The sequence below is a fragment of the Colias eurytheme genome, chromosome 18 (assembly GCF_061535395.1).
Source record: "Colias eurytheme isolate Ceu_HAF_F1 chromosome 18, ilColEury1 Martin Lab GWU primary, whole genome shotgun sequence".
Classification (NCBI taxonomy): domain Eukaryota; kingdom Metazoa; phylum Arthropoda; class Insecta; order Lepidoptera; family Pieridae; genus Colias; species Colias eurytheme.
This window is the reverse complement of record NC_142997.1, coordinates 9,735,534-9,761,247: the sequence shown is the minus strand read 5'-3', so window position 1 is coordinate 9,761,247 and position 25,714 is coordinate 9,735,534. Positions and strand designations below refer to the sequence as shown.

The 25,714-nt window shown below is 35.7% G+C and overlaps 2 protein-coding genes across 2 annotated transcripts; both read right to left on the bottom strand.

Moving 5' to 3' along the window:
- Positions 1–46: 46 nt before the first annotated feature.
- Rrp5 (Ribosomal RNA Processing 5) lies at positions 47–24,303 on the bottom strand. Its single transcript, XM_090112503.1, has 20 exons — positions 24,154–24,303; positions 23,917–24,063; positions 23,622–23,777; positions 22,406–22,553; positions 21,626–21,745; positions 20,157–20,314; positions 19,556–19,663; positions 19,058–19,195; positions 18,272–18,404; positions 16,674–16,862; positions 8,236–8,327; positions 7,610–7,765; positions 6,940–7,059; positions 6,587–6,664; positions 5,724–6,503; positions 4,603–4,815; positions 3,692–3,820; positions 2,878–3,130; positions 2,269–2,434; positions 47–219 (listed from the first exon to the last, which is right to left on the bottom strand). The coding sequence occupies exons 1-20, from the start codon at positions 24,226–24,228 to the stop codon at positions 60–62; spliced, it is 3,519 nt and encodes a 1,172-aa protein (XP_089968629.1). The 5' UTR covers positions 24,229–24,303; the 3' UTR covers positions 47–59.
- On the bottom strand, positions 9,805–15,330 carry LOC149900882 (uncharacterized). The gene is made up of 4 exons (XM_090112681.1): positions 14,419–15,330; positions 14,065–14,199; positions 13,507–13,675; positions 9,805–12,833 (listed from the first exon to the last, which is right to left on the bottom strand). Exons 1-4 carry the CDS (start codon positions 15,328–15,330, stop codon positions 9,805–9,807), a joined length of 4,245 nt encoding a protein of 1,414 aa, XP_089968807.1.
- Positions 24,304–25,714: the final 1,411 nt, after the last annotated feature.

The following is a 25,714-nucleotide window of genomic DNA, read 5'->3' as shown; positions in this document are numbered from 1 at the left end:
TTTTACGATGTAATATACGATAAAATAAAAGAATAATTATGTGAAAATTGTTTTATTTTCTAAAACTTGGCTTTTTCCACATATTCTGCGGCTCTCTGTCGTATTAGCTCCACTTGATCCTTATTTCCAAATTTCTCTTCAACTTCGATCCATTTCTTGAACAACACTTTCATTTTGCGCGCTGGCAACTTGTGCGACGTCAGTCGTTCTAAAACTTGTCTGTGAAATAAAAAATATTCATGTTATTAATAATATCGTTGGCATGACCAGTTTGTTACATTTTATACAATGCTTCTATTTCTATGCTTTAACATTATGAAAAGGAACAACACACTAAGTTTATCTTTCACGTTGTTATATTCATAATCAATTAGTTTATATTTTTAACATTTATCAGTCACGTACATTGTACACAACTTACAACTCAATAACAACTGCTTGGATTATAGTTAGTTTTGTTTGTTGGATCATCTACGGGGAACCGGAAGCAGTAGCTAGTAACAAAATAACAAACATCTGAAACATCTTATTGAACTAAATAACGTTTAAAAAACGCAACGCTCACCGCACATGAGCTGCGTCACCGCACCAGCGCGTCCACGTACGCAGCAGCGTCGACGCGCGACTTGCTCGAACAACGCCTCGCTGCGTTCACTCTATAGTGCAAACCGCACTAGTATCGTATAGGAGGTAGCAACGTTGAAAAGAGAGAATTTTAGAATACTTGGTTCTTTGATATACTGTTTCTCTTCCTATTTCGGTTGGAATCCGGGTTGTCTGGCTGGCCACAGTGGTTGCGTTAATAAGTGCGCATGTTATCAGCACAGGAAAATATCCTTAATTTAAAGTCTGATGGATCTATCTAAACGCAACGGCAAAAGATTAAAAATTACGCGTTAAAATGACTTTAAAGTTAAGTATATTTTATAGTAGAGCCATTTTAATAGGCAACATTTGACAGTTCAACAAAATTCAACAACGTAACCTATAGTCCTTTCCACCTAAGATGATTTCTGTGACACATCGATTTTTGACACGTGTAGAGATGTCGGTTACTGAAATCGTATCAATTGTTTCCGATAATCGATAATATTCTATATGGAAATGAAATCGATTTGAATAAAGTACCAAAATTAGTTTTTTCGGCATTTCGCCAACAATTAAATTAAGGAAGCTTAGCAAACAACAGCAACAAAAAGTCAACAATAACAATTAGTAAAAATAACAGAATACCACGTAAAGTATCAATATAAAAATGCAACTTGTATACAAGGCTGACGTACTCGTACAGACGATTGACTCGATTGACAAACGATCACAAGATGGGCGCCGATTATATGATTTTCCAACTCTATGATTTTTCAACGATCCATTTCATGTACACGAATTGCGTAGGTATTATATTTTTGTGTTATTTTATTTTATTTTTCATAATATTAAACTAAACAATACTGTTTTTGATTTATAAGCTTAAGATGTTTCATTTTTATATTTTTGGTTATAATGCCGCCATAAAATAAAAATATTATGCACTAAAATTATTTTTACTTTTTAAACATAAAATACGTAATTCAGAACACGATGAAGTGTCACAGGAATCATCCTAAATGAAAAGGACTATAGTAACGACGATATAGAATAACATGATATTTCGTTTTGTTAGAACTGCACATTTGCTTAACTTTTTTCAATTACGATTAAATATTTACAATAATAATGACCGATACAAGTAATTTTAAGATTTGATTTTACTGATAAACCATTCTAAACATAATAAACAATTTCTGAATTGAAGAACTGACGTCGCTACAATTTTGTGTCAATAAACCTTTTTTCTTTTTAAATACCAGAGACGTTACTCTAAAAATCGAAATCTGACATCAAGAATCGATTGCATTGAATACTTGTGAATAAAAATCATCATCATCATAAATTAATAAATTCGATTGACAAATGTTTCAAATCCGTATCGATTAATTCACTTTAATCGATGTTTCTATGCAGGTTACCTCTCTTTGAAGATAAAATTGATAGACGTCAAATGTTGCCTATTAAATTGGCTCGACTATAATGTGCATATAAGATGCGCACTAATAAACGCAACCACTACCGCCAGCCAGACAGCCCGGACTCTCACCGAAATAGGAAGAGAAACACTATATCAAAAACCCAACTATACTAAAATGACTTTTTTTAAAACGTTGCTAGCTCCCGTACCAGTAGCTGCACATCTGTATCCAACTATTGATCGACAAAACGCACACTCACCGCACATGCGCTGCGTCACCGCTCTTCACCAACGCGTCCACATACGCAGCGGCAACGTCGACGCGCGCCGGGTACGCGCCGAGCACTTGCTCGAACAGCGCCTCACTGCGTTCCCGCGAACCGTACAAACGCTCTAGCTGCGCGAAACGCACGAGCAGTTCCACATCTGTAATGAATATAAACAATATATTAGTGATCATGCCGTATTTTTAGCGCCAATGAAGCGCTTTTTTATGAACATGTTTTCTATACTATTTATATTTCTACTTTAATATTATGGACTAACCACATGGCGAATTTTTCAGCACCAACGACGTGCGTTTGTGATGAGCCCGTTTTTTCATTCTGTGCGTTTTTAGCTTAAATAGGCTCATTTGCATTTTGCATTGATATAATTTTTTACGTAGGAATATAGTGGGAGTATAATTAACCGCAAAAGGCAAAAGCAATAAGTCAACGCGGCGCTACAATTGATAGGCTAACTCTACTAGCGTTCGACGCACGTTATCAGTGTATTAAAAAAAGTTTGAAAACTTATAGCGGTGGCACAATTTTTTCTTAAACATTGCTATCACAATTTCATAACACTTTTCCATAATTTTCACTCACGTTGCTTCTTCTCCAGGGTCGCTACGCCCTTCTGCATCACATATCTCGCTTTATCCACAAGCCCAGCCTTATAACACGCTGCTCCACACACCCCGTAGACCCCCTGGAGGCGGTACTTCCGCAGCATCAGCTCAACCAGCTGCACCAGTTCCTGGGGCTTACTGGTGTCTACTAAAATGTCTAATAGTGCAGTGTGGACTGCAAAGCGGTCGTTCATTTGCAACGCTTCGTCGAGCGTTTGTTGTTGCGTTTCCTGGAACGATGGTTACACAGTTACTCAAATATTTTTACATGAATTATACATACATTGTTTGCTATGCTCGTATATTAATACCAAAGTTTGGATGGAAATGAATGTGCTTTATTGGCGGACAATAACCACAATTATGTTCAAAAATTGTCCGAAGCAAAACTCTGCATACGTATGATATAGGCAGATTTTTCTAATAAGCAATACAATAGAAAAATAAATTTGAATCCAGGAATAAAGTCAATTTCAATTTGTTTTATACAGCGCTGCTGGAATTTTCTCAATGATTTTATAAAGGCGATGGTCAAGTTGTTTTAAGTCAATGGTTTTATACTAAATTCATGCCTTCTATTTTTGAAAAGCTTGACAACGCAATAAAGCTGGTATTTTTAAGGAAATTGCTATTAATATTTTATTTAAATTTATACCTAACCATTCGATTTTTCTTTAAAATTAAACAAAAACAGTTTGTCTGTTACACCTCAAACAATACTTTCTTTAATTCCACTTTAATTTATTTCTCTTTTCCATGCCATTTTATTTAATTATTTATTACTTCCTCACCTTAGTACCAAATCGGTGTTCCAAGTTAAGCAGAGCGAGCCACACATTGAGTCTCTCCTGTTCCTCTCTAAAGTTGATTGTACTCAGCGCCTTCCTGGCAACACCGCGAGCTCGTTCTATCTCTGTCGACTGTGGGAATTTATGTATGTGTGAGAGGGACGCAAGACCGAATCGTAAGTGAAAAAATAATAACTTCCGAACAAGATCAAGGGCTATTAATTTTTATTGTCTTGATAAAAGTTGAGAAAGTTGTAACTTGTTATAAAATAAATTAACAAATTCTTCTTTAGAATTTGAATTTGAGACAAACGAATATTGTCGATATCTGACCAATACTTTCAAAGATACATTTAACTTTAAAGGATCTAACGAATCGTCACAATATTTACAATTTGCAGTTCCAACGAAATTTTCCAAGGCATATTATTCACGAAACACGCAAGTCATGCGTTGCATTCGTTACTTAGAAGGAGCGGCAACGTTGCGTCAGCCGCTTGTCATGCGTTTCTCTTACGGCCTGGTTTGATTGTTTCTACATCACGCGCATCACGTGGACAATTTAAATTAGCTGTGTCCCGCGTAAATGAATTTTTCCTATCAATCCTAATGTTTTTAATGCTAGTCATCTATCTGTCTGTGAAAGTTCCATCAAAATGGGTCATTAGGTCTATGAAATTAGCCGGAACAAACAGATAGAAAGACAAAAATTGTAAAAAAATACTATATTGGTAAATTTGTGTATAGTGCATCTATAATGTATAGTAAAAGCGGTTTATTTTACGAATACTCAAATTTTATAATTGGTATAGACAAAACAAGCACTTCATATATATTTTATCTTTTTATATGTAATTAGTATAATCTTAACAACAGCTGTAAGGTACCTTTTATGAATAAAAAAAGCCGCTCACCTGCAAATGGAAGGCCATATACGCGATCCACAGCTGACTACAGTCCGGGCTAGCTAACAACGCTCTCTGGAACTGTTCCACGGAGCGCGGCTGGTTCTCACTCTCTATCGCCCTCCGTTCCATCTCTCTCACTCTTTCTTCTTCTTCTCTCGCTTTCGACGCTTTCTCCGCCGCGGAGAGCTTCTTGCGTTTCTTCTTGGGTTTTTCTTCTTCCTGGATATTATTCAATAGTATTATAGTGAGTTTGATCGAAGATAGATTGTTATTAGTAAAAGAGACGTTAATTCGGCTCTATAGGAACTTAACAAAAATTAAAAGGGAATGCCGATTAAAGGCCTGAAATTTTCAGAAACTATATCTAGCGCTAAATACCTGTGTACGGGCTTATCCCGTATTTGTATATAATTAATTGATATAATAAGAAATAAAAGAATTATTTAAACTATTAAAATTGTATTAAACGTAAACTTGTAATAAAATGGATGGATGAGTCACGCGAGGTACTCTTAATGACCGTCGACGATCAACTGACTTGAATATGATATAAAGTTTAAAATATTGGAAACAATTTGAGTTTCGCAATATGCAAGCAAAGCGCCTTATTGCACTTTGGACGTGCTTGCTCGTAGAAGCTGACTCTTCGTTTGCCTTTAAAAGTTTACGAATTATTTTAGAACAAATTAAATTGTTATGGATTTATAATTGAGTTGTGTTATAATAAAATGAAGGTTCCACATTTGTACAACTCTGGCTTTTTAACGTCTGGAGACTCGGCATTCTCGTTTATATATTGCAGTTTTTTAACGAAATATTTGAGACTAGTTATTTGAATACCTAACCTACCTTTCTCTTAGTCTCTAGTTTTGGGTATGAAAATCTAAGATTTTGATAAACAAGCAGAAAATCTATACTTATATTATAAAGAGGAAAGGTTTGTAATTATGTATGTATGTATGGTTTTCACGCATGAACTACTGGACCGATTTTGATGAAATTTGGCACAGACAATCTTTAGACCCTGAGAAAGAACATAGGCTACCTTTTATTGCGAAATATGTACCACTGGCGAAGCCGGGGCGGACCGCTAGTCATTTATAAAAATAATCAAAGCAAAATCTCACCTCATCTTCACTACTACTCGATTCTTCTTCTACTTTCTCAGTTACCGGAGTATCTACAGACCAGAAATCTTTCGCACTCGGTACATCAAGTACTGGCTCCAACTTATCTACAACTTTTATATCTTTTATTTTATTTATTGTTTCTTCATAAATTTCTTTAGCTTTATCCTTTTTACTAACTGCTTTTTCTTTAACTACTACTTTTTTAACACTTTCAAATTCTTTTAATTTTTCTTGCGCAATTTTTACCGTATCTAAAAATTGTTGTATATTCTCTTGTAGAGTTAGCCTTTCTATATGTAGTTTAGTGTGAAATTTCTTGTTAGTTGGATCTAAGCCTTCATTTTCTATGTCTTGTATTTTACTTTCTGTAGTATTTAACTTTTTCATTTTAATATTCATAACTCGAAGTAATTCGCGAACTCTTTTCGTGAAATCCTTTTCCGTTTTACAATTTGTTAAGTCTAGCAGTTTTAAATCGCCTGGTGATAGTGTTTGATCTTTTGTTTCTTGAATATCTGTTTCTATCGCGTCACTTTCCTCTGACTTTTCTAATTCTTCTTTCTTTTTCTTTTTATCTTTCTTTTTGTCCTTTTTCTTCTTAGCATCATCTTGTACTTCGTTATCTACGTCCATATTATTAGCGTCATCATTTTGTTCAATTTCTTTATTTTTCTTCCGTTTCTTTGGCGCTACTTCATCTGTTTCATTAATTTTATCTTCTTTTAAATTTTCTCTGTTTGTAGAATCATTACGTTGCCGTTTCGTTCTCTGCTTAGTCTGTAATAATTATAAAATTATATAAATGTAAGACAATTGAATGATTATTTTACGATTGTCAATAGCGAAAATAATGTACTTACTGGATCGAACGGCTTAGCGATCAGGCTTCCAACTAGTTTCTTTTCTTCCATATTCACGTCTATAAGAACACATTTTACCTGAAATTTTAAAAATTAACTCATATTTATAAAGATATTCAAATTATAAGGTAATATCCAGGCTATTTCCTTAATATTTTCTCATTTTTTGTAGATTTTTTTTCAGAAAGGAATAAATTATAAAACAATCGTAAATTTCAAACAATTAGGCTTTAACAAAAAAATCACTATCAATAACACACAATATGATAAAATTCAAACTAAAATTTAAATAAATAAATATCACTAAACAATAACATATATGAAACATTCAAAGTTTCCTACCCAATACTTACAATCTGTCCTAAATGGAAGGCATATGTGAGGTTATCTATCGGCTCGCGGCTCACACACTTGCGCGGTATAAACGCACGCACGTTGTTGAAGAACGACACTAGTAGGTGTTCCCGGATTTGCTGCGGAAATAAAATAAAACTTTAATTTGTTTCCTTTTAAAGGTTACAATGACAGGTATGTATGAATTACATTTTAGACTATTATTTTCATAGAGTGTTGATGGTTATGACATTCATTAAGATTTTTAGCGTAAAAATAGAACATAAATAAACATTCCCTGTTTCAATGTTCAGTAAGAATAATATAAATTATTGGTTTTTAAATATTCAATCACCCGCGGGTATAATCAAGTATTTTTATAGCTCACTAGCTGTGCCGCGCGGTTTCACCCGCATTACTCCGCTCCTGTTGGTCTTAGCATGATGATATTATATTACTCCTATATTACTCGTGGATAATGTAGCTTTCGAATGGTGAAAGAATTTTTAAAATCGGTTCAGTAGTTTATGAGCCTATTCATTACAATCAAACAAATAAACAAAGTTTTCCTCTTTATAATATTAGTGTAGATGTATTATTCTGATGTCTAACCCATATTACTGTAAAATTTCATTCAAATCCTTCCAGTATATATATGTGAGATTAATAATATAATTACGTATTCCTCACCGAAACAACACCAGTATACGCCTTGCCCAAAACGGCATTTTCATAATTATCCAAGATTTCCAGGTCTGGAGACAGTAGAGTCGGTTTGAGAGTCAGTATCACGTTGTTGTGGCTTTCGTCTATACTGAGCACGCGGGCGTTTACTTCTTGACCAACCTTAAAAAATAATTAGATTCATAAATGCCAGAAAGTATGATAAAAACGACGTGTGTCACTCGGGGACTGCCGCGGTAAAGCTATTGCACGCTGTCTTCAAGCCACACCTCCGCGCCCGTCCCCGTGGAGAGCGTGAGGTTTTTCGTTACGCAATTTCTGGATTCGGTCCCCGCGCTCAAGGCCCGCGATAGAATATATGCAATAGCTTAAAAATAATATTGTACACTGACGGTAGATAATAGATAGCAGTCCATTCTTCTTTTATTTGAAAGTAAAAACAATTTTATACATATATGAATAAGAAAATTCTTTAAATTTCAAATTGAAGTCACCCGGCCATTAACCCAGTGACCACCGAGCGCCCCGATCGGGGCGCGACACAATAGATTATCTATTGTGTCTGTGATTCCGGGGACTGATGGATTAAAATATTAAATTTGCCAGCCATAATTTTTTTCTTTTGTACTGACCTTAAATTTCTTTTTGGATAATTTTGATGTGCTCGCCTTTTTCGGGTCCACGAATATACCGGCGTCCGTCATGTGAGCGTGCGGGATGAATGCTAAAAAAATGAATATATTTTAATTCTTTACTTTTATAGCATTTAATGCAAATTATAAACATTTCAAAAGGATGGAAAATAATCCTTTTTTTAACATTTAGTCGTCTTTTCACAACACCGGTGGCTATTGCTCGCTTCTTTCACTGTTACAATGGGCCGGTGGCCCCTTTGCGCCAGAAAATAGATCCAAAATATTCAATATAATTTTTTTTTCGGACTCTTGTGGAGGAAGGAATGTGGAATTCCTCCATCGAAAAGGGAAGATCCTCGACCAGTCTACTCGACTGACCGGCCCTTAAGGCCCCTATGAATGATGTCGGAAAGTTGTATTATTATATGCTCTGTAGGTAAAACATTTCGCTTGCGCCAAAATTTGAAAGCTTAGGCCCAGATTCACAGATCGCACTTTAACTTTACTTTGATGGAAAGTTCTACTTTCAACCAAAAATATATTTCTTAGTCGTGTCAAGCTCATCTTTACTTTCCGAAAACTATACTTTACTTAGTAAAGGCTAAGGAGTCGATAATCATGATTTTGGGCGTATTCAGAAAGAAAGCTTGAAACTTATAAGCGCTTATCGGCGCTTGTCATGTTCATATATTTTCCTGCGCGGGTTACCAGCACTGACAGGAAAATATATGAACATGACAAGCGCCGATAAGCGCTTATAAGTTTCAAGCTTTCTTTCTGAATACGCCCTTTGGTCTCAAAGTAAACTTTACATGACTATGCGTATAAATCATATAGGCCTTCATTTTAAACTAATTTCCTAGAACAGAAACGCATTTTAATATGGTTGGGTTATAGCTCGAAACGTCATGTCGATTTGAGTGACATTTTTGCATTTTTGATCGTTGCATTTCTTCGTTTGTCTTATAACATTATAATATTTTTCTGACGAATTTTGCTGTGGCTACCGGTTTTTTATATTTCTACAACAATCTTCCCGACATTGCAAATACACGTAATACCTACATAATGGTTTTTTTCTAAAACTTTTTATTTTTGATATAAAATAATGTTATTATTATATATAATATATAATAACATATTATTGAATTTAGTTATATTTCCATATTATGAAAATATTATAATAAATAAATAATATCTGAACACAAACTCCCTTTTTATGTATCGCTTTCAGTTTAATTCCAACCAACAAAACGTTAAGATGACACAAATGATAATGACAATGCAAATCGCAATTCGTGTGAACAATAAAAATATAACATAAAGTGACGGTAGGTCGAAAAACATACGTCGTAAACATACAGCCCACCAAGGACAAATTTTCAAAATTTTCCTTAATACAATTAACCGATCAAAACATGAATACTAACGAAAGTCTTTACACGAATTTAACATCAAATACAGAAAAAATACAAAATAAAATATTACCACATTGCATGCTTTCTTACTAATACGTGCTAATACGAACATAATATGAGGCTCGAGAGCCAACAAAAAAAATCAACATTAGTTGGTAATTGGCAAAAAACACAATTTAGAAACAGGACGTTTAATTACATTGTTTTTACATTTAAGACTGACAACTCGCGTAATTCCGTCCAATCCGGGATGTTTTTCAACTATAATACCATACAACCATCTTCCAGGTGGAAGATCATCCTCCACTACTAACACTAAATCTCCAATTGTAGGTTCAGGAACAATATTGTTCCATTTATAACGATGGTAAAACTGAGTCAAATATTCATTTGACCAACGACGCCAAAAATCTTGTGTCATTTTTTGAGTCATTTGCCACCGTCTGAGATTTGTGATATTGGATGTTTCGTAATTGACATCAGGGGGTAAAACCAGAGGTTCTCCCACCAAAAAGTGTCCTGGTGTCAGTGGGATTGGATTGTCTGGATTTTCAGTAATTTTAGAAATAGGCCGAGAATTCAGACAAGATTCTATTTGACAAAGTAATGTTGTCATTTCTTCGAATGTTAAAGTTGAATTCCCAATAATGCGTCTTAAATGATGTTTCGTCGATTTTACCCCTGCCTCCCATAGTCCTCCAAAATTTGGGGAATGGGGAGGGATAAAATGCCATTCAGTCCCATTTGTAGCCAGTTGATCTGCAATTTCCTGCGCTATACTCGACCTCTCATGAGCATATAAAGATTTGAGTTCTCGTGCTGCACCCACAAAATTCGTCCCACTATCGCTCCATACCTCAGCGCAATGACCACGGCGCGCTATGAAACGCCTAAACGCTGCTAGAAATCCCCGAGCTGTAAGGTCACTCACTGCCTCGAGACGGATAGCGCGTGTGGCCACACAAATGAATAAGCAAATATATCCCTTGAATGACCGATTACCTCTGCCTTTAGAGGTTCTTATATTAATAGGCCCTGCATAGTCTACTCCACTCTTTAAGAAAGGTCGACAAGCAGTAGATCTTTCAACCGGTAGTTGTCCCATCAACTGGTGTCTTATGCGAGCGGCATATCGTACACAGCGAACGCATTTACGAACACACAGTCGTACTAAATCCTTCGCACCTATTATCCAGTATTTTGATTGCAAATAATTTTGCATCAATTGGGGACCGCCGTGAAATGTTCTCTCATGAGCATCCGCAATAATCAAAGTTGTAAACTGTGATTTGCGCGGAAGAATGATAGGATGTTTTCTCTCATCACTAAGGATTGCCTGCTGCAGTCTGCCACCTACTCGTAGAATACCGTCTTCGTCAATTATTGGATTAAGTGAGGTAAGTCTACTTTTTTTATTTATTTCTTTTTTATTTCTTAAATCTGCAAGCTCTTCACCGAAATATTTTTCTTGGCATCTTTTAATACATACTTTTAAACTTTCTCTTATTTCAAAACTTGTTATCCAATCCTTCTGATCTTCTACTTCCTTTTTTCTCATTCTTTTAATTAGTCTTTTACAGAGTGCAGTAACCCGGAGCAGTCTTCTCAAAGATGAAAACCGTGAGTATATTTCTTCTTCGGGATCTGCTTCATCACCGTAAGTATTTATTAAACAAATTTTCATTTTTCTTTCTTCTAGATGTGTATCTTCTATTTGACGTCTTGTAAAATTAATATTCTTTTCTTGCAGCCACTTCGGCCCTTCCTTCCAGAGTTGAACATCCCATTGCGTACCGCCACGCGATGCACAATCTGCAGGATTATCCTTGGTCGATACGTGCTGCCATTGCTGCGGTTCCAACGAACTAATAATCTCCGACACACGGTTGGCGACAAAGGTTTTCCAACGACTAGGTTGTCCTTGAAGCCAAGCGAGCACAATTTGTGAGTCGGTCCACGCATGAATAGAAGATTTCTCCATACCCATGGCTTGAGACACTTCTAGTAGCAGTCTTGTGAGTAGTACAGCTCCACAAAGCTCCAATCTCGGAATCGAAACTTGTTTAATGGGCGCTACCTTTGTTTTGGAAGCGATTAATGCAACATTAACCTTCCCATTGGAGTTAACCACTCGCAAGTATACAACTGCCGCAAATGCAACATTTGAAGCATCGCAGAAGCCATGCAATTCGCGAACTTTATCATCATTATTGATGTTGATCCAGCGTGGGATACTAAATTTGGTAAGTGTATCTAATTCACTTCTATACTTGAGCCAGTCCTTCAGTAATTGTGCAGGAAGTTCATCATCCCACTCAATTCCCGAGAGCCATAATTTCTGTATAAAAACTTTGGCTGAAATTATTACTGGCGCAAGCCAACCAACAGGATCAAATAATCGAGAAATTTCTGAAATAACTTTTCTTTTTGTTACAGGAGGAGAGAGCGGTGGAAGGTGTACTAAGTATTCAAATTCATCAGTTCTTCTGTTCCAGGTAAGTCCTAAAATTTTCATGATTTCATCTATTTTTAGTTTCAGGTTTTCTGCTTGATCTTCAACATCTTCATTAATCTCTTTAAGTATTTCTTCGCTATTACTGCTCCATTTTTGCAAAACAAATCCACCTCCTTGTAGAAGTTGGGTTATTTCCTTATAAATTTGCTTACCTTCTTCCACAGAAAAGCAGCCTGACATAAAATCATCCATGTAAAAATCATGAAGTACCCTTTTAGCAGCCAGCGGATACTTTACTCCATCGTCGTGTGCAACTTGCTGTAATGATTTCACAGCGAGGTAAGGTGCTGAAGCCGTACCAAAGGTAACTCGTAAGAGGCGCAGATGCTGCAGTCTTTGATCTGGATCTTCGCGCCACACAAAACGTTGAAAATCTGTATGTAATTCAGATATTTTTACCTGTCTATACATTTTTATAATGTCAGCGACAAGACAAATTGGATATTGACGCCAACGCATTATAATGTGACGTAAGTCAGGTTGTAGCGATGGGCCTACCATGAGTTCGTCATTCAATGTGATGCCATTGGTTCCTGGACAAGAAGCGTTGAAGACAACTCGGACCTTGGTAGTATCCTTATCCTCTCGGATCACTGCATGGTGAGGTAAGTATACAGCATCAGCCGAATCTTCTTCATGAGATGGCACAGTTTCCACGTGACCTAAATTTTTATATTCTTTTATGACAGCAGCATACTCAGCCTTAAGTTTGGGATTTTTTAATAAATTATTCTCAAGCCGATTAAATTGTTTTATTGCAATAGCTTTTGAATTACCATATTTGCAATTTGGATCATCGGTTCGAAATGGTAAATTAACTATATAGCGTCCTGAACTATCTCTCCTAGTAGTTGATGTGTATATGTTACGGCTAAAGGTAGGTGAGAACATAAACTTAAGATTAGCCGGCTAAACTTAGGTTTATATTCGACGAGGTGTTAATGTTAGTTTGTTCTATCTTTAGCCGGCTAAACTTAAGTGTAACCGCAGGCCCGTGGCTAAAAATGTCGGGATGGGTAGATTTGGTTACTATAATACATGTAAGGAACAGGGCGAGTGTTTTCTGGCACTTCGCCGGCTGCTGCCGCAGCACGCTCGCTGCGCTCGCTCGGCTCGTGCGGGTCTTAAGAGTTCTAACCTAACCTAACCTAGCCACCAGCTTTCTGCCCTGAGTCGGGGTGGGTAGATTTGGTTACTATAATACATGTAAGGAACAGGGCGAGTGTTTTCTGGCACTGTGCGGGCCCCTCAAGCCCTCCACCGGCCCGGCGCTAACCAAATCTATCTAGAGAGTATATATGTCACGGCTAAAGGTCGTGACATATATACTCTCACATTTAATTTCCTCCTCTGTAAGAAGTGATTTCTCAGAGGCGAAATGATCCGATTCAAGCTCCCAAAACTTCTTCATAAGTTCGAATTCATCATTTTGATGAATATGATTGCACCAAATAGTGCTGGAGCTCGATCTGGATTGAATTGGACCCGATAGAATCCAGCCCAGCTGTGTATTTTACGCGATTAATGCACTGGGTGAATCCTTGAGGAGGATTAATGTACTGAGGTGAGTTTATTGAGCACAAAAGCTTGGACGCAAATTTTAAAGTTGCAATGGCGTGATTGAATCTCAATTTCTACCCTCGCTTTAGAGGCAACAGAACTTGAGTGGTCACTACCCAAACCAATAATGGAGCTTTTGTGTGGAATCTTCCTTAGCCCAAGAAGTTGAACTGCAGCTTCAGTCAAAAATGAAGCCTGTGATCCTTGATCAATGAGACATCTTAACGTGATCAATGAGCCTGTGTGTGACCTGGCATTAACTAATGCGGTGGCAAGTAAAACTTGTCCACTGAAACGTGAAAAGCAGGCTTTGATATTATTAATATTTTTTACCTGTGTTGATGTAGATGCTGTTGCTTCCTTAGCATCTGATTCTGCCTCACTCATTTGAGGCTCCGACGGAAGCGATATATTTTTGGGATGTAGTAAAGAATGATGTTTCTTCTTGCAAATACGACACCTGGAAGACTGGCGACACGAATATACATTGTGACCTGCACCAAGACAATTAAAACAAAGATTATGTGATTGGACAAAATTCCGTCGAGTATCAGTCATTTCTCTTGAAAAACTTTTACAATTTCTTAAATGATGATCATTAGAACAATAAATACATTTTAAATTTGAAATATGAAACGCTTTCGGAGTAACATTAGTTCTATATTGTTGACTATTTTGTTTAGCTACCTTAGGATCAATAAATTCTAATGAACGTGAACGGATTTCTAAAAATTCTACAAATTCTTTATATGTTGGTAACAAATTACAATTTTTACTACTTTGCAGTTCCCACTGCTTACGAGACTCGGAATCTAATTTTAAACTTACAATATAAATAACAATAGTGTCCCAAGTACTTACATCTATTGACAAATTTTTAAGTGCAAACATACATTCATTAGTAGTATCTAATATTTCGCGTAACGCTGTAGCTGATTCAGTTGTTACAGTTTTTTGATTCATAAATTTCTTTAAGATACAATTGGCAAGATACTTTTTGTTGCTGTACCGATCTTCAAGCTGTTTCCAACATAAATTATAATTTTCTGCAGTTATTGGTATGTGTCGCAAGAACTGTTCCGCTTCTCCAGTGAGTTGACATTTTAAATAATGTAAACGTTGAACATCATCCAATGTAGGGTTACTATGTACCAGTGACAAAAACAGGTCTCGAAAGCTCGTCCATTCTGCATATTTCCCGGAGAAATGTGGAATAGTAATCTTTGGTAATTTAAAACCTTGTTGATTCGATTCTGTAGCTGTGGTGCTGCCATCTGGCGCATGATGTACAGTGGTTGATTTAACTAAATTAGCTCGAGCTTCCCGCAACTCATACTTATAATCGATGTATTGTTCTTCGCAATTGCCATATGTATCACCCTTGACATAAGTAGTAGCATTCAATTTATCACTTTCCGAAACTTGAATAATTTGTGTGTAAGTTTGCAAAAACTGAGACCAAAGTTCTTCAAGCGCATCTAATCTTGTCGATAAATACGCATCATTCGCTAAACGTTCTTTAGGCGATTTCTTAAAATTAGATTTAGCCTTTGTAATTCGATCATATATATTGTTTTGCACTTTAATATAAGATTCCATCTTTCAAATACAAAAACTAACAAACAAAATGAATACACAACACATTAAACAAAATGAATATACAAAAACCTTTATAAAAATTTATAGGTTAAATATTTGAAATACGTAATCTTATAAATTAATTTATACATTAACTTGATGTTAATTATTAACTATAGGAAATCAGACAAAGATTTAAAATACACTATTCATAAACTGATACGCATTCACAGTTTATAATAAGTAGGTTATTACTTAACTATAATTGTTTTAAGTTTCAGCTAAACACGTAACCTTGACCTATTTAACACGTCAATCTTTAATGTACAAATCAATTTATTTTGTAATAGCAATTAGCACGTTTTATATACGATTTACTTAAAGTCCCAATATATAAAGTCCAATTATGTATTATGATATCTCGAATGTACTCACGGTTTGTCCACTTATTTACTCACTCACAGCACTTATACACAAAATAACCTCCAGATGCAGATGTGAAGACACGATGATAGAACACCCAACTCGATGTAACGCTGACCGTTATAGTTGTATGTACGTACTATTAGTCGTAATCCACCAATAATAATTTCATCGATATTGTCGTAACTCCAAAGCCAGTATTCTCCAATATCGTTGTATATTATATATTATATCCGGCAATCGTAAGGACCATGAACACAAACTCCCTTTTTATGTATCGCTTTCAGTTTAATTCCAACCAACAAAACGTTAAGATGACACAAATGATAATGACAATGCAAATCGCAATTCGTGTGAACAATAAAAATATAACATAAAGTGACGGTAGGTCGAAAAACATACGTCGTAAACAATATCCATATTATGGAAATATAACTAAATTCAATAGTTAATATGTTCTCAAAAATATAAATTATGTGTATAACGTAACGGTCACACGTCTTTCCCTGTACTTTACTTTGGGGCCGTACTTATCTAAGGAAAGTTAAGCAATTGTCTCTGAAATTAAATATGTTGAAAGTAAACTTCGGTCATACAAAGTTTACTTTGTGAAAACTCTTTTGCGGTAAAGTAAAGTCACGACTGTGAATCTGGGCCTTAGATTCAACAGTAGAAAAATTTCAAACATCTCTTTTTTCCAGACTTGAATTTTTGAAGTGAAAACTTCTTTAGCGGCGTTGAGCACTTTTTCTGTAATGGGTATAAAATCTTAAACTCGCGTCAGGACACGTGACCTGATCGAAAAAGTGTAAGACGGATACCATTCCAAAATATCAAACATGCTCAACGTTAATAATCAAGTTTTCACTTCTGCCGGCACTCCCCCAGTGCAACACGTCTTTTTTACTACAAAACCCATTTTTCAAATAACCCCAACTCACCACTAACCCTGCCAACACTGGCCCTGAGGAAGTTATCACTAACGCTAGTAACGGTGGCCGTCACCAGTTCGGCCACGGCCAGCTGCTGCAGCGTGAAGTATCTCTCCCGGAGCAGTTCCACCTGGTCCGTGATGTAGTACACACCGTCGAGGAGATGGTAGCCGAGGATACGCACTTTGTGAGTGCTACCTGGAGGAAAAAATGACAAATAATATAAATAAATTTATTTCTGCAACACTTAAGGGAGCGAGAAAGACAGCTACAACCACCACGCAAATGAAACGAAGTACATAATATAGATAATTATTAAAATATTGAACAGTGTACAGTAGTACAGTAGTGGACAGTAGATAAATAATTTTTTCAAACAAAAAAAAATTGGTTGTTTGTAAAGTAGGTTTACGATCGAGATGTTTACGTGATAACGTCTTATTGGTGGCAGCGCTCGAGATGAGACGGGAGATCGGTCCGTCTCTCTCTCGTTATACCTGCGATCGTGCTCGTGAGGTTTTGGTGTGACACAAGTTTCTGAACATGTCACCCGACTAAAACGATTTTAAAAACGTTATCACGTCAAAATATCTTTCAACTTAAACTTCACTAAAATAAAAAAAAAATGTTGTGTGGTTTTATGAAACCACGGTAAAAGTGAAACTTAGGCCACACCCCGGACACTCCATACAAAATGATCGTTTTGACAGTCACACTGTAGAGACTGCAAATGTGTGTGTTAACGCTTTATGGTTGGCACATTTGTGACTAGCGTAAAAAAAAATTCGCGTTTTTCTGATGAAACATATCCGTAAACAGCACAATATCTAACCATTTTCTACGAAAAACGATAATCACAAATCCAAAATAATAAAATTACATTAAGTCAATTTGATTAATGTTGTCAATCTTCGTTGCGTATCGTCCTTGCAGAAAAATATGGCCCATTTTATGTCTGATCGCGCGGGGGTGAGGTAAGTTTAATTTTGGCGGGAGGCGGAGAGTGTCCGTTCTGTAGCGTTTAGCTACTATTATGTATTCTGTGCTTAGGCACAAAATTATCGTCTTTGTACGATAATTATCGTACGGTTCCGAACACTGCTTTATTATTACCTACTCGGCAGCCGACCGTCACGCGACATGCGCTACACAGACCAATAATATAAAGAAATTTATTTCTGCAACACCTAGGGGAGCGAGAAAGACAGCTATAACCTCCACGCGAACGAAATCACGAAAAAAATAAGTACATAATATAGATAATTATTAAAATGTTGAACAGTGTGTAGATAAATTAATTAAAAAAAATATTTCTTTTTCAACATAAACCAGGAGGCCATTTATCAGAAGGCTAGGTGTAATTGTTCAGTGTGCAATTCCCTTTTTATTTTTTACAAGTTATTATTGTCATTTTACTCATTAGATAAAGGGCTTTCGATATCAGTTTAAAGTTTTTTGATAACGGCAATAGTTACGGAATAATCGCCTGTGCACACTTAACGATTACACCCTGTTAAGATCAAGACCAACATAGAAGCGGAGCAATGCGGGTGAAACCGCGGGGCACACCTAGTACCATATAATATTCCATCTGTAGACTAACTTACCAATAGGATAAGACTTGAGAAGCACCTCCTCATCAGTGAGGTCGTCCAGATTCTGAACACGACGGATGCTTAGCACTCCGCTCTGGTTTGAACCTAATTTGAAGTATACTGCTCGACCGAGGATTTTTAGAACCTGCATAAAAATTTTGTCGTAAATAGCTTCTTACAAAATAAAAATGAAATATGTTTTTTTGTGTTTACCTAGTCTAACTATATGTGACAATACAGCTTGTTAGTAGTGTTATTAATGGTAAATGGTTAAACTATGTTATGACGATTCAAAGTGCTTCTAGTAAAAGTCTAATCCTACTAATATAATAAATGCGAAAGTTTGTAAGGATGGATGTATGTGAATGTATGTTTGTTACTCTTTCACGCAATGAAATCTAGCATACATATAGAGGATAACTTGGATTAACACATGGGATAGGTTTTATTCCGGAAATCCCACGGGAACGAGAACTACGCGGGTTTTTCTTTGAAAACGACGCCTAAGCCACGGTCGGAAAGCTAGTTGGATAAATGTTTGAGTTTGTTTCCTTTCTTTCAAATCATAAATCACTCTGTTATTAATATTTTATAATAAACTAGCGGTCCGCCCCGGCTTCGCCCGTGGTACATATTTCGCAATAAAAAGTAGCCTATGTCCTTTCTCGGGTATCAAAATATCTCCATACCAAATTTCATACAAATTGGTTCAGTAGTTTAGACGTGATTGAGTAACAGACAGACAGACAGAATTACTTTCGCATTTATAATATTAGCATGGAATATGGATATACTCACTTGAGCCTCCTCAATAATGTCTCCTTCATTATAAATCTGTTCGGTTTCCATATCCAAGCACGCAGGATCGAATATATCTCGCATTGTTAAAAACGGTACGTTGCTCGCTGATAATGTGTATATTAGACGGGCTCTTATCTGCAATAGATTAAAAGAACAACTTCAAAAAATTTTATTCATAGAGGGAATTTCAAAGGCGCCAAAATTACTCTCAAGAGAGTAAAATTTCAAGGTCGCGGCATGGCAATACCATCACGTCACGGAGTAAGGCGACGATTTTGGTGTCTTTGAATCTTGCTAAATAAGCTCCACTTCTGACACGTGTGCTCAGCACACACGCTCTTTTTTTCGAAATAAATTTACAGACTTAAACAAATCAAACAAAAGAAAATAGTTGGACTTATTCAAAAGCAATGATCGGACTTGTTAAATATGATATATTATTAAATCACGTATTTAATTATTAAGTTTTAATGGCAGTAATAATAATCAACATACCTTTTGTCCAAGCACAGGCTTTTTCCCTTTAGTTGTGTTAATATGATGTCTCTGTATGTATGCAGTCCTGTCTCCAAATATGCGACCTTCGATTCCATTGTCCAGAGGCTGCAGTAGCAATATAATATTATGGAATAAATTACACTTGATAATATTAGAAATGATGAGAAAAAAACATTTATGAGAATAAAACATCATAAATGTGATATTTTATGAAATTTATTTTTAGAATATAGAAATTAGACACATACATAAGAATTAAATATTACGTTATTTGAAAAAGTAAAGATTCATCAATTATCTATATATAAAAATGAAACCCGTTTTCCTTGGTCACGGCATCATGCGTGAACGGGCGGACCGATTTCGATAATTCTTTTTTTATTAAATTAAAACGTAAATATATACCACGAGCGAAGCCGGGGCGGACCCCTAGTTATTATAAGAATTAATTATGTTCTTTGTAAAAATACAAAGTAAAGCATACAATGTGATTTTATATTCTAGGCTACAATCTAGTATTTTTAACCGACTTCAAAAAAAGGAGGAGGTTATCAATTCGGCCGGAATATTTTTTTTACATTAAGTTATTCGCACATACCTTATCAACAACAAACTCAAGGCAAGTGCCGGGTGGTATGGTGGTAGATGTCATCTTTTGGAAGGCGTTCTGTAGCGATGTTGTATCATTGGATAGAGTCAAAACTGTATTGTCCGTCTTTAGGGACTTTACTGTGCACCAAATGATTGCTCCCTCCACTGAAAGAATGAAAAAATGCATCTTATTACCTTGCTACCTACTAATAAATACAAAAAAGGCGAAATTTTAAATGAAATAGTTATGAACAATGGTATTAATAATGCTAAAAGATTGATCTAAGGGAGGTAAAATTATGAAACTCGTTATATGTTGACGTCATCTCTAAGTAACAGTAAAAAAAATGTCCACGATTATAGAAGATATATTCTATGTATGTTATCTCACTAAAACTAAAGTGTGTGCAAAAACTATAAGACTATCAACTACACATATTTATTTGCTAATTTATAGGGATGTAACGATACCGATACCGATATATCGGCCGATTTGTTATCGGCGATACCGATATATCGGCCGATTAGTTATCGGCGATACCGATATAACAAATCAACCGATACCGATATTTTTTTATTAAATTCTTTCTTTTCTTTTATGTTTTTGCATTGTATTCATTCATATTGTTTTATTTCTGTTTCTGTAATAGTGTTAAGGAAGAGCGGAACCTCCTGACACAAGCATTTTATTTGCTTACTAGGAGTGTTCCAATCACAAATTTGTTTATGTAAAGGAAAGAAAGAAATAAATTTTGAATTTTTTTAATTTTTAACGTGATAACGTTTTTAAAATCGTTTTAGTCGGGTGACATGTTCATAAACTTGTGTCACACCAAAACCTCACGAGCGCGATCGCAGGTATAACGAGGGAGAGACCGATCTCCCGTTTCATCTCGAGCGCTGCCACTGCATTATGTTATCACGTAAACATCTCGATCGTAAACCTACTTTACAAACAACCAATTTTTTTGATATCAAATAATTCAAAAACCCGCGCCCAATGAACGATGCGGGAGGCCGCCCACGCGTGCGCACTTTGTTTTCTGAAAAAACTCTACCAATAGTAAACTTTTATTAGGTACTGATTGTATGACGTGTATTACTTAAAGTTTAACTGACTTCGTAAAATAATAATACTAAAATAATTAATGGTTTTGTTGTTTTTTGATTTGGCATTTTTATTTAAAAGAATACGATTAACAGTTGTCTCTGTTAAATGTTGGTAACTTTTTATGCATAATTCACTATTTATTTTTCTACCAAGCCATCGATATCGGTATCGGTATCGGTATCGCCGATACATTACTACAAATATCGGTATCGGTATCGTATCGGCAAAATCATGTATCGTTACATCCCTACTAATTTACTTTAAATTGAAACTGGTAAAGTTATTATACATATAATGTATGTGTTCAAGCAATTAATAAATGAATTTGAATTTTAATAATTCAATAATAAAAGTGTCACACTTACCAAGCTCTACGTCAGGATTAACTGCTTTCTTGGGCAAAAATGCTGTGGTATTTGGTATGCCTGTGTCCACTATATATCCATGGTCTTCTACTGACGATACCGCCACTTGTAAGAGAGCACCTGACCGAAAATACGTCATTTTATAGTTCATATTACATAATATGTAATTCTATTAAGTTATCATCATAAGCCCATATACATTCCCACTGCTGGGACACGGGCCTCCTATGAGGGCACAAGGCACACACTACAAGCCATAATCCACCACAATGGCCAAGTGCGGATTAGCAGATGTCACATGTTGTCGAACTTTTGATTCTTCGACATGTCAGTTTCCTCACGATGTTTTCCATCACCGTTTGAGCAGTGGTGAAGTTACAACATGCACAGTTAAATTGAAAAATCAATTTATTTTCTGCGCGCTCGTCTGGTCTCAAACGCCGGACATATCGATTCGAAATCCGAGGTCTCACCACTGAGCCACCACTCTCCTATTAAGTTATACTGGATAATAATTATATTTTGTAGAATAATAATAAAGGGATAAATTTAAAGATGTAAGTTGTTTAGTTTTCCTGGAATAGACAGCACATAGCACATAAGCACTGTACTTAAAAAAAAGAAGACCTCACTCATTAGTGGAAGAATTAAAGAAAGAAAATAATAGTTCCATACATTTACAGTGTACTATTAAAACCATAGAGAGATAAAAAGATGTAAACCCCTATTTGTTAACAATAAAAGCAAATTTTTCTACAGGATTTTTTACATAAATATTACCTTTATGTAGATCACTGTGTTTCCTATCGCTATTCACATGTTGTGGCATCATGGTCAACATGGTGATCTTCTCTTGCACCTCCAAAACCTTCACCGTCACATACTGCCCACGCTTGAACATCTGGCCAAGCTCTGGGACTTTGTCTATCTGTAATACATGTAAAGGTTTTTTAAATGAAATGCTATTTCAAAGATTTAGATATTTTTTCATGTTTGAAATGTATAAATGTTCATGATTTTAATCAGGGATGTTAGGGAGCTCCGTAACCGTAACCGAAACTATCGTATATCCGATATAAAAAAATATCCGTAACCGTAACCGAATCCGAAATAAAAGTTTCGGATAATATCGGATAGGGGCGGAGCTTAATTGAGACACGTTATGACTTGTTGTTTTGATCGGCCGGGCGCAGCAGACACACAAGCCACGCGCATTACAGTTTTATTTTAGGTACATAAGATAACACTCAATATTTATTTATAATAATTTTCATTTTAAATACACACTGATTGTAATTCAAAACTCACAGACTGATTGTAATTTCTACCAAATGGTAACATATAAATAAAACCATTATATTAGCTATTTGTATTTTACTTTTGAAATTCATTAAAATTTTAATATCCGTAACTGAAATTATCCGAAACTAACGGATAATCCGAAATAATTTCATATCCGTATCCGTATCCAGTATGATAATCATTCCTATATCCGTATCCAATCCGTATCTGAAACTTCATATCCTTAACATCCCTGATTTTAATAATTACTCTATTCATCAAAAGTGGCCGAACAAATTCATAAATTCATGCCGTTAAAATTTAATTCAATGGAATTTTTACATGTACTTATACATTTTATTAAATAGTAAAATCATGTAAAAATAGTCTATACTAATATTATAAAGAGGAGAGAGTTTGTCAGGGTCTCACTGATACAAGATGATTTTAAAGTTCTTTATCCATTGGGAAGCTTTGTTGTTATTAAGTGCCATGGATATTTTTTATTCTGATGATAATACACAAAATAGTGAAGTGAAATAAATTCTTGAATTTGAAATCATAACAATATCATAACAACACCGGTTGTCTGGAAGAAATCGCTATTTAGCGATAAAGCCGCCGTTTGTTACAATGTGTCCTAGGTTAAGTCTCAATTTGTAATTTATCTTGAGCAATAAAGCATAAATAAATAAATATTAAAGTAATACATTACCTTATCTTCCACATATGCTTCCAATAATTTATTGTATGGTTCACTGATGTGGCATGCCATCACTGAACCCAGGAGTCTACTGGGAAGTGATATAACTATTTTCGTTTCTTTTATATCAGATACTCTGCCGAGCACAAGGAAGTCTGGTTTTAGTACCTGTAAGAGTAATTTTTATTATATACGCTATTAACTAAAAACTGCTGGCTGTGTTCAGATCCTGTTTATAACTTTATCCAATTAACTGCAAATTATTATAGTATTGGGTTTCTTTCTCTAATTAAATGTCGTTCGGTACCTTATAACTTAACCATAATCCACAAGTTTTGTATGATTTATCTGATTCTTTAGTAAGGTCTTCCGACAAATATCCGTCATCTTCTTCGGATCTCTTTTTCGGTTTCGTTTTCCTTTTCTTTTCCTTCTTCTCAGCAGTTCCTAAAAACTTTAATATTAATAGGATTAAACAATTTGATAATAAATCTAAACATGGATTTAAAAATGTTCTGAAAACGATATAGAATAATTACTATACATTTGCGTTTTGTTTGAAATGTGTTGTGGTTGGCTTTTTGCCACCACGCGGGAAGTATTCCTCAACGTCAGCCATTATTATTTAATTCTCACTTTCTGCTATTTAAAAATTATTTACACATTACTTGCAATGGTTAAATCACAACGTTCATTTTTTAATTTTTGTTGACAATCAACGGCATGAAAATTTTGAGGCGTTTTGAGGTTATGTACCACAGATTATAAACACACCATTATGCTAGGCGTCCACTAGGCGGATCGGGCCGGGCCGCATCGCAACGCAAAAATACGCCGACCTACGTTTTGTATGAAACATCGTCCATTAGCGACGGATCGGGTCGGGGCGGGCCGCAACGCATTGGCGGATATCGCTTCGCAGGCGGATTTCTGCCGGCGGTGCGCTGCGGCCCGGCCCGCCCCGACCCGTCTAGTGGACGCAGGCAGGCGGATGTGAGCGGCGAGCGTCTGTTAGGTAAAATCCGCCTAGGCGGTCCGCCGCGCCCCGTACCTCCCGCCCCCTCACAGCGCGTCCATTAGAGACGGCCCGTTGCGATGCGACCCGCCCCGATCCGTCTCTAATGGACGCCTAGCATTAGACGTAGACAGAAACCAGTCTACGCCATTAGACCACAGACTCGATTATTTCGCTCATTGACGTTCTATTCGGTATTTAAAATGCAATCAATTGATTTTTGAGATTTCATATTTTTTTTAGCATGACGGTTTAGATCTCGGAGCAATTAACAAGCCTGGAGAAGTAACAATTAATTGAACAATAAAGCACTAGTTTAGCCTTTTTGGCTTATGGCAAAATGTCATGCGAAAAAAGAGGATAGATATATGTCAGTTCGACAGTTTGAAATGACATGTGCTCATTTCAATTTGTTTTAGTGACCAGTCTGGTCACTAACGCATGGTGATTTTAATTATTGTTTTTGAAGTGAAAAACGTGTTTTCTAGTTTCGTTATTTTCTGAAAAGATAATTTACTAAAGATTACATGGCTTGTGTTGTTCACGGCTGCAAAAGCCGTAGTACTGGGAAATCGGATGAAGATTGGAATTTGTCTTTTCACAGGTTAGTGTTTTGATCAATTTTTTTGTTAATTGTATTATAAATAAGTAAATTTACGTTATTTTCATAATAATCTATGTTTTATCTAACCGTAATCATTGAAATGAAATCATAATCAGCTTAGTTTTTAGAAAAAATGCAAAATATAACTTCCATAGTGTTGTGCAATTATCGATACTTGAGCAGGTACGAAGTACTTCATTGATAATGACTGCTTTAGGTTAGGAGAAAAAAAAAGGGTAAGTATGGATTTTATTGTTATTTGCAGGTTTCTGGCTTGAGAAAAATTAAAAGATGTTTGGGTTAAAGCTATAGCAAAGGGAAAATTGGAAGCCTTCAAAACATTCTCGGCCTTGTTCAAATCATTTCGAATCAGACGGGAAGAAAAGTAAAGTGCTTTGCAGAGATGCTGTGCCACAAGTTTAAGGTGGCATCTATTTTAAATAATAAATATTGTAATTTGTTAATTAAGTATCGAAATAAAATGTT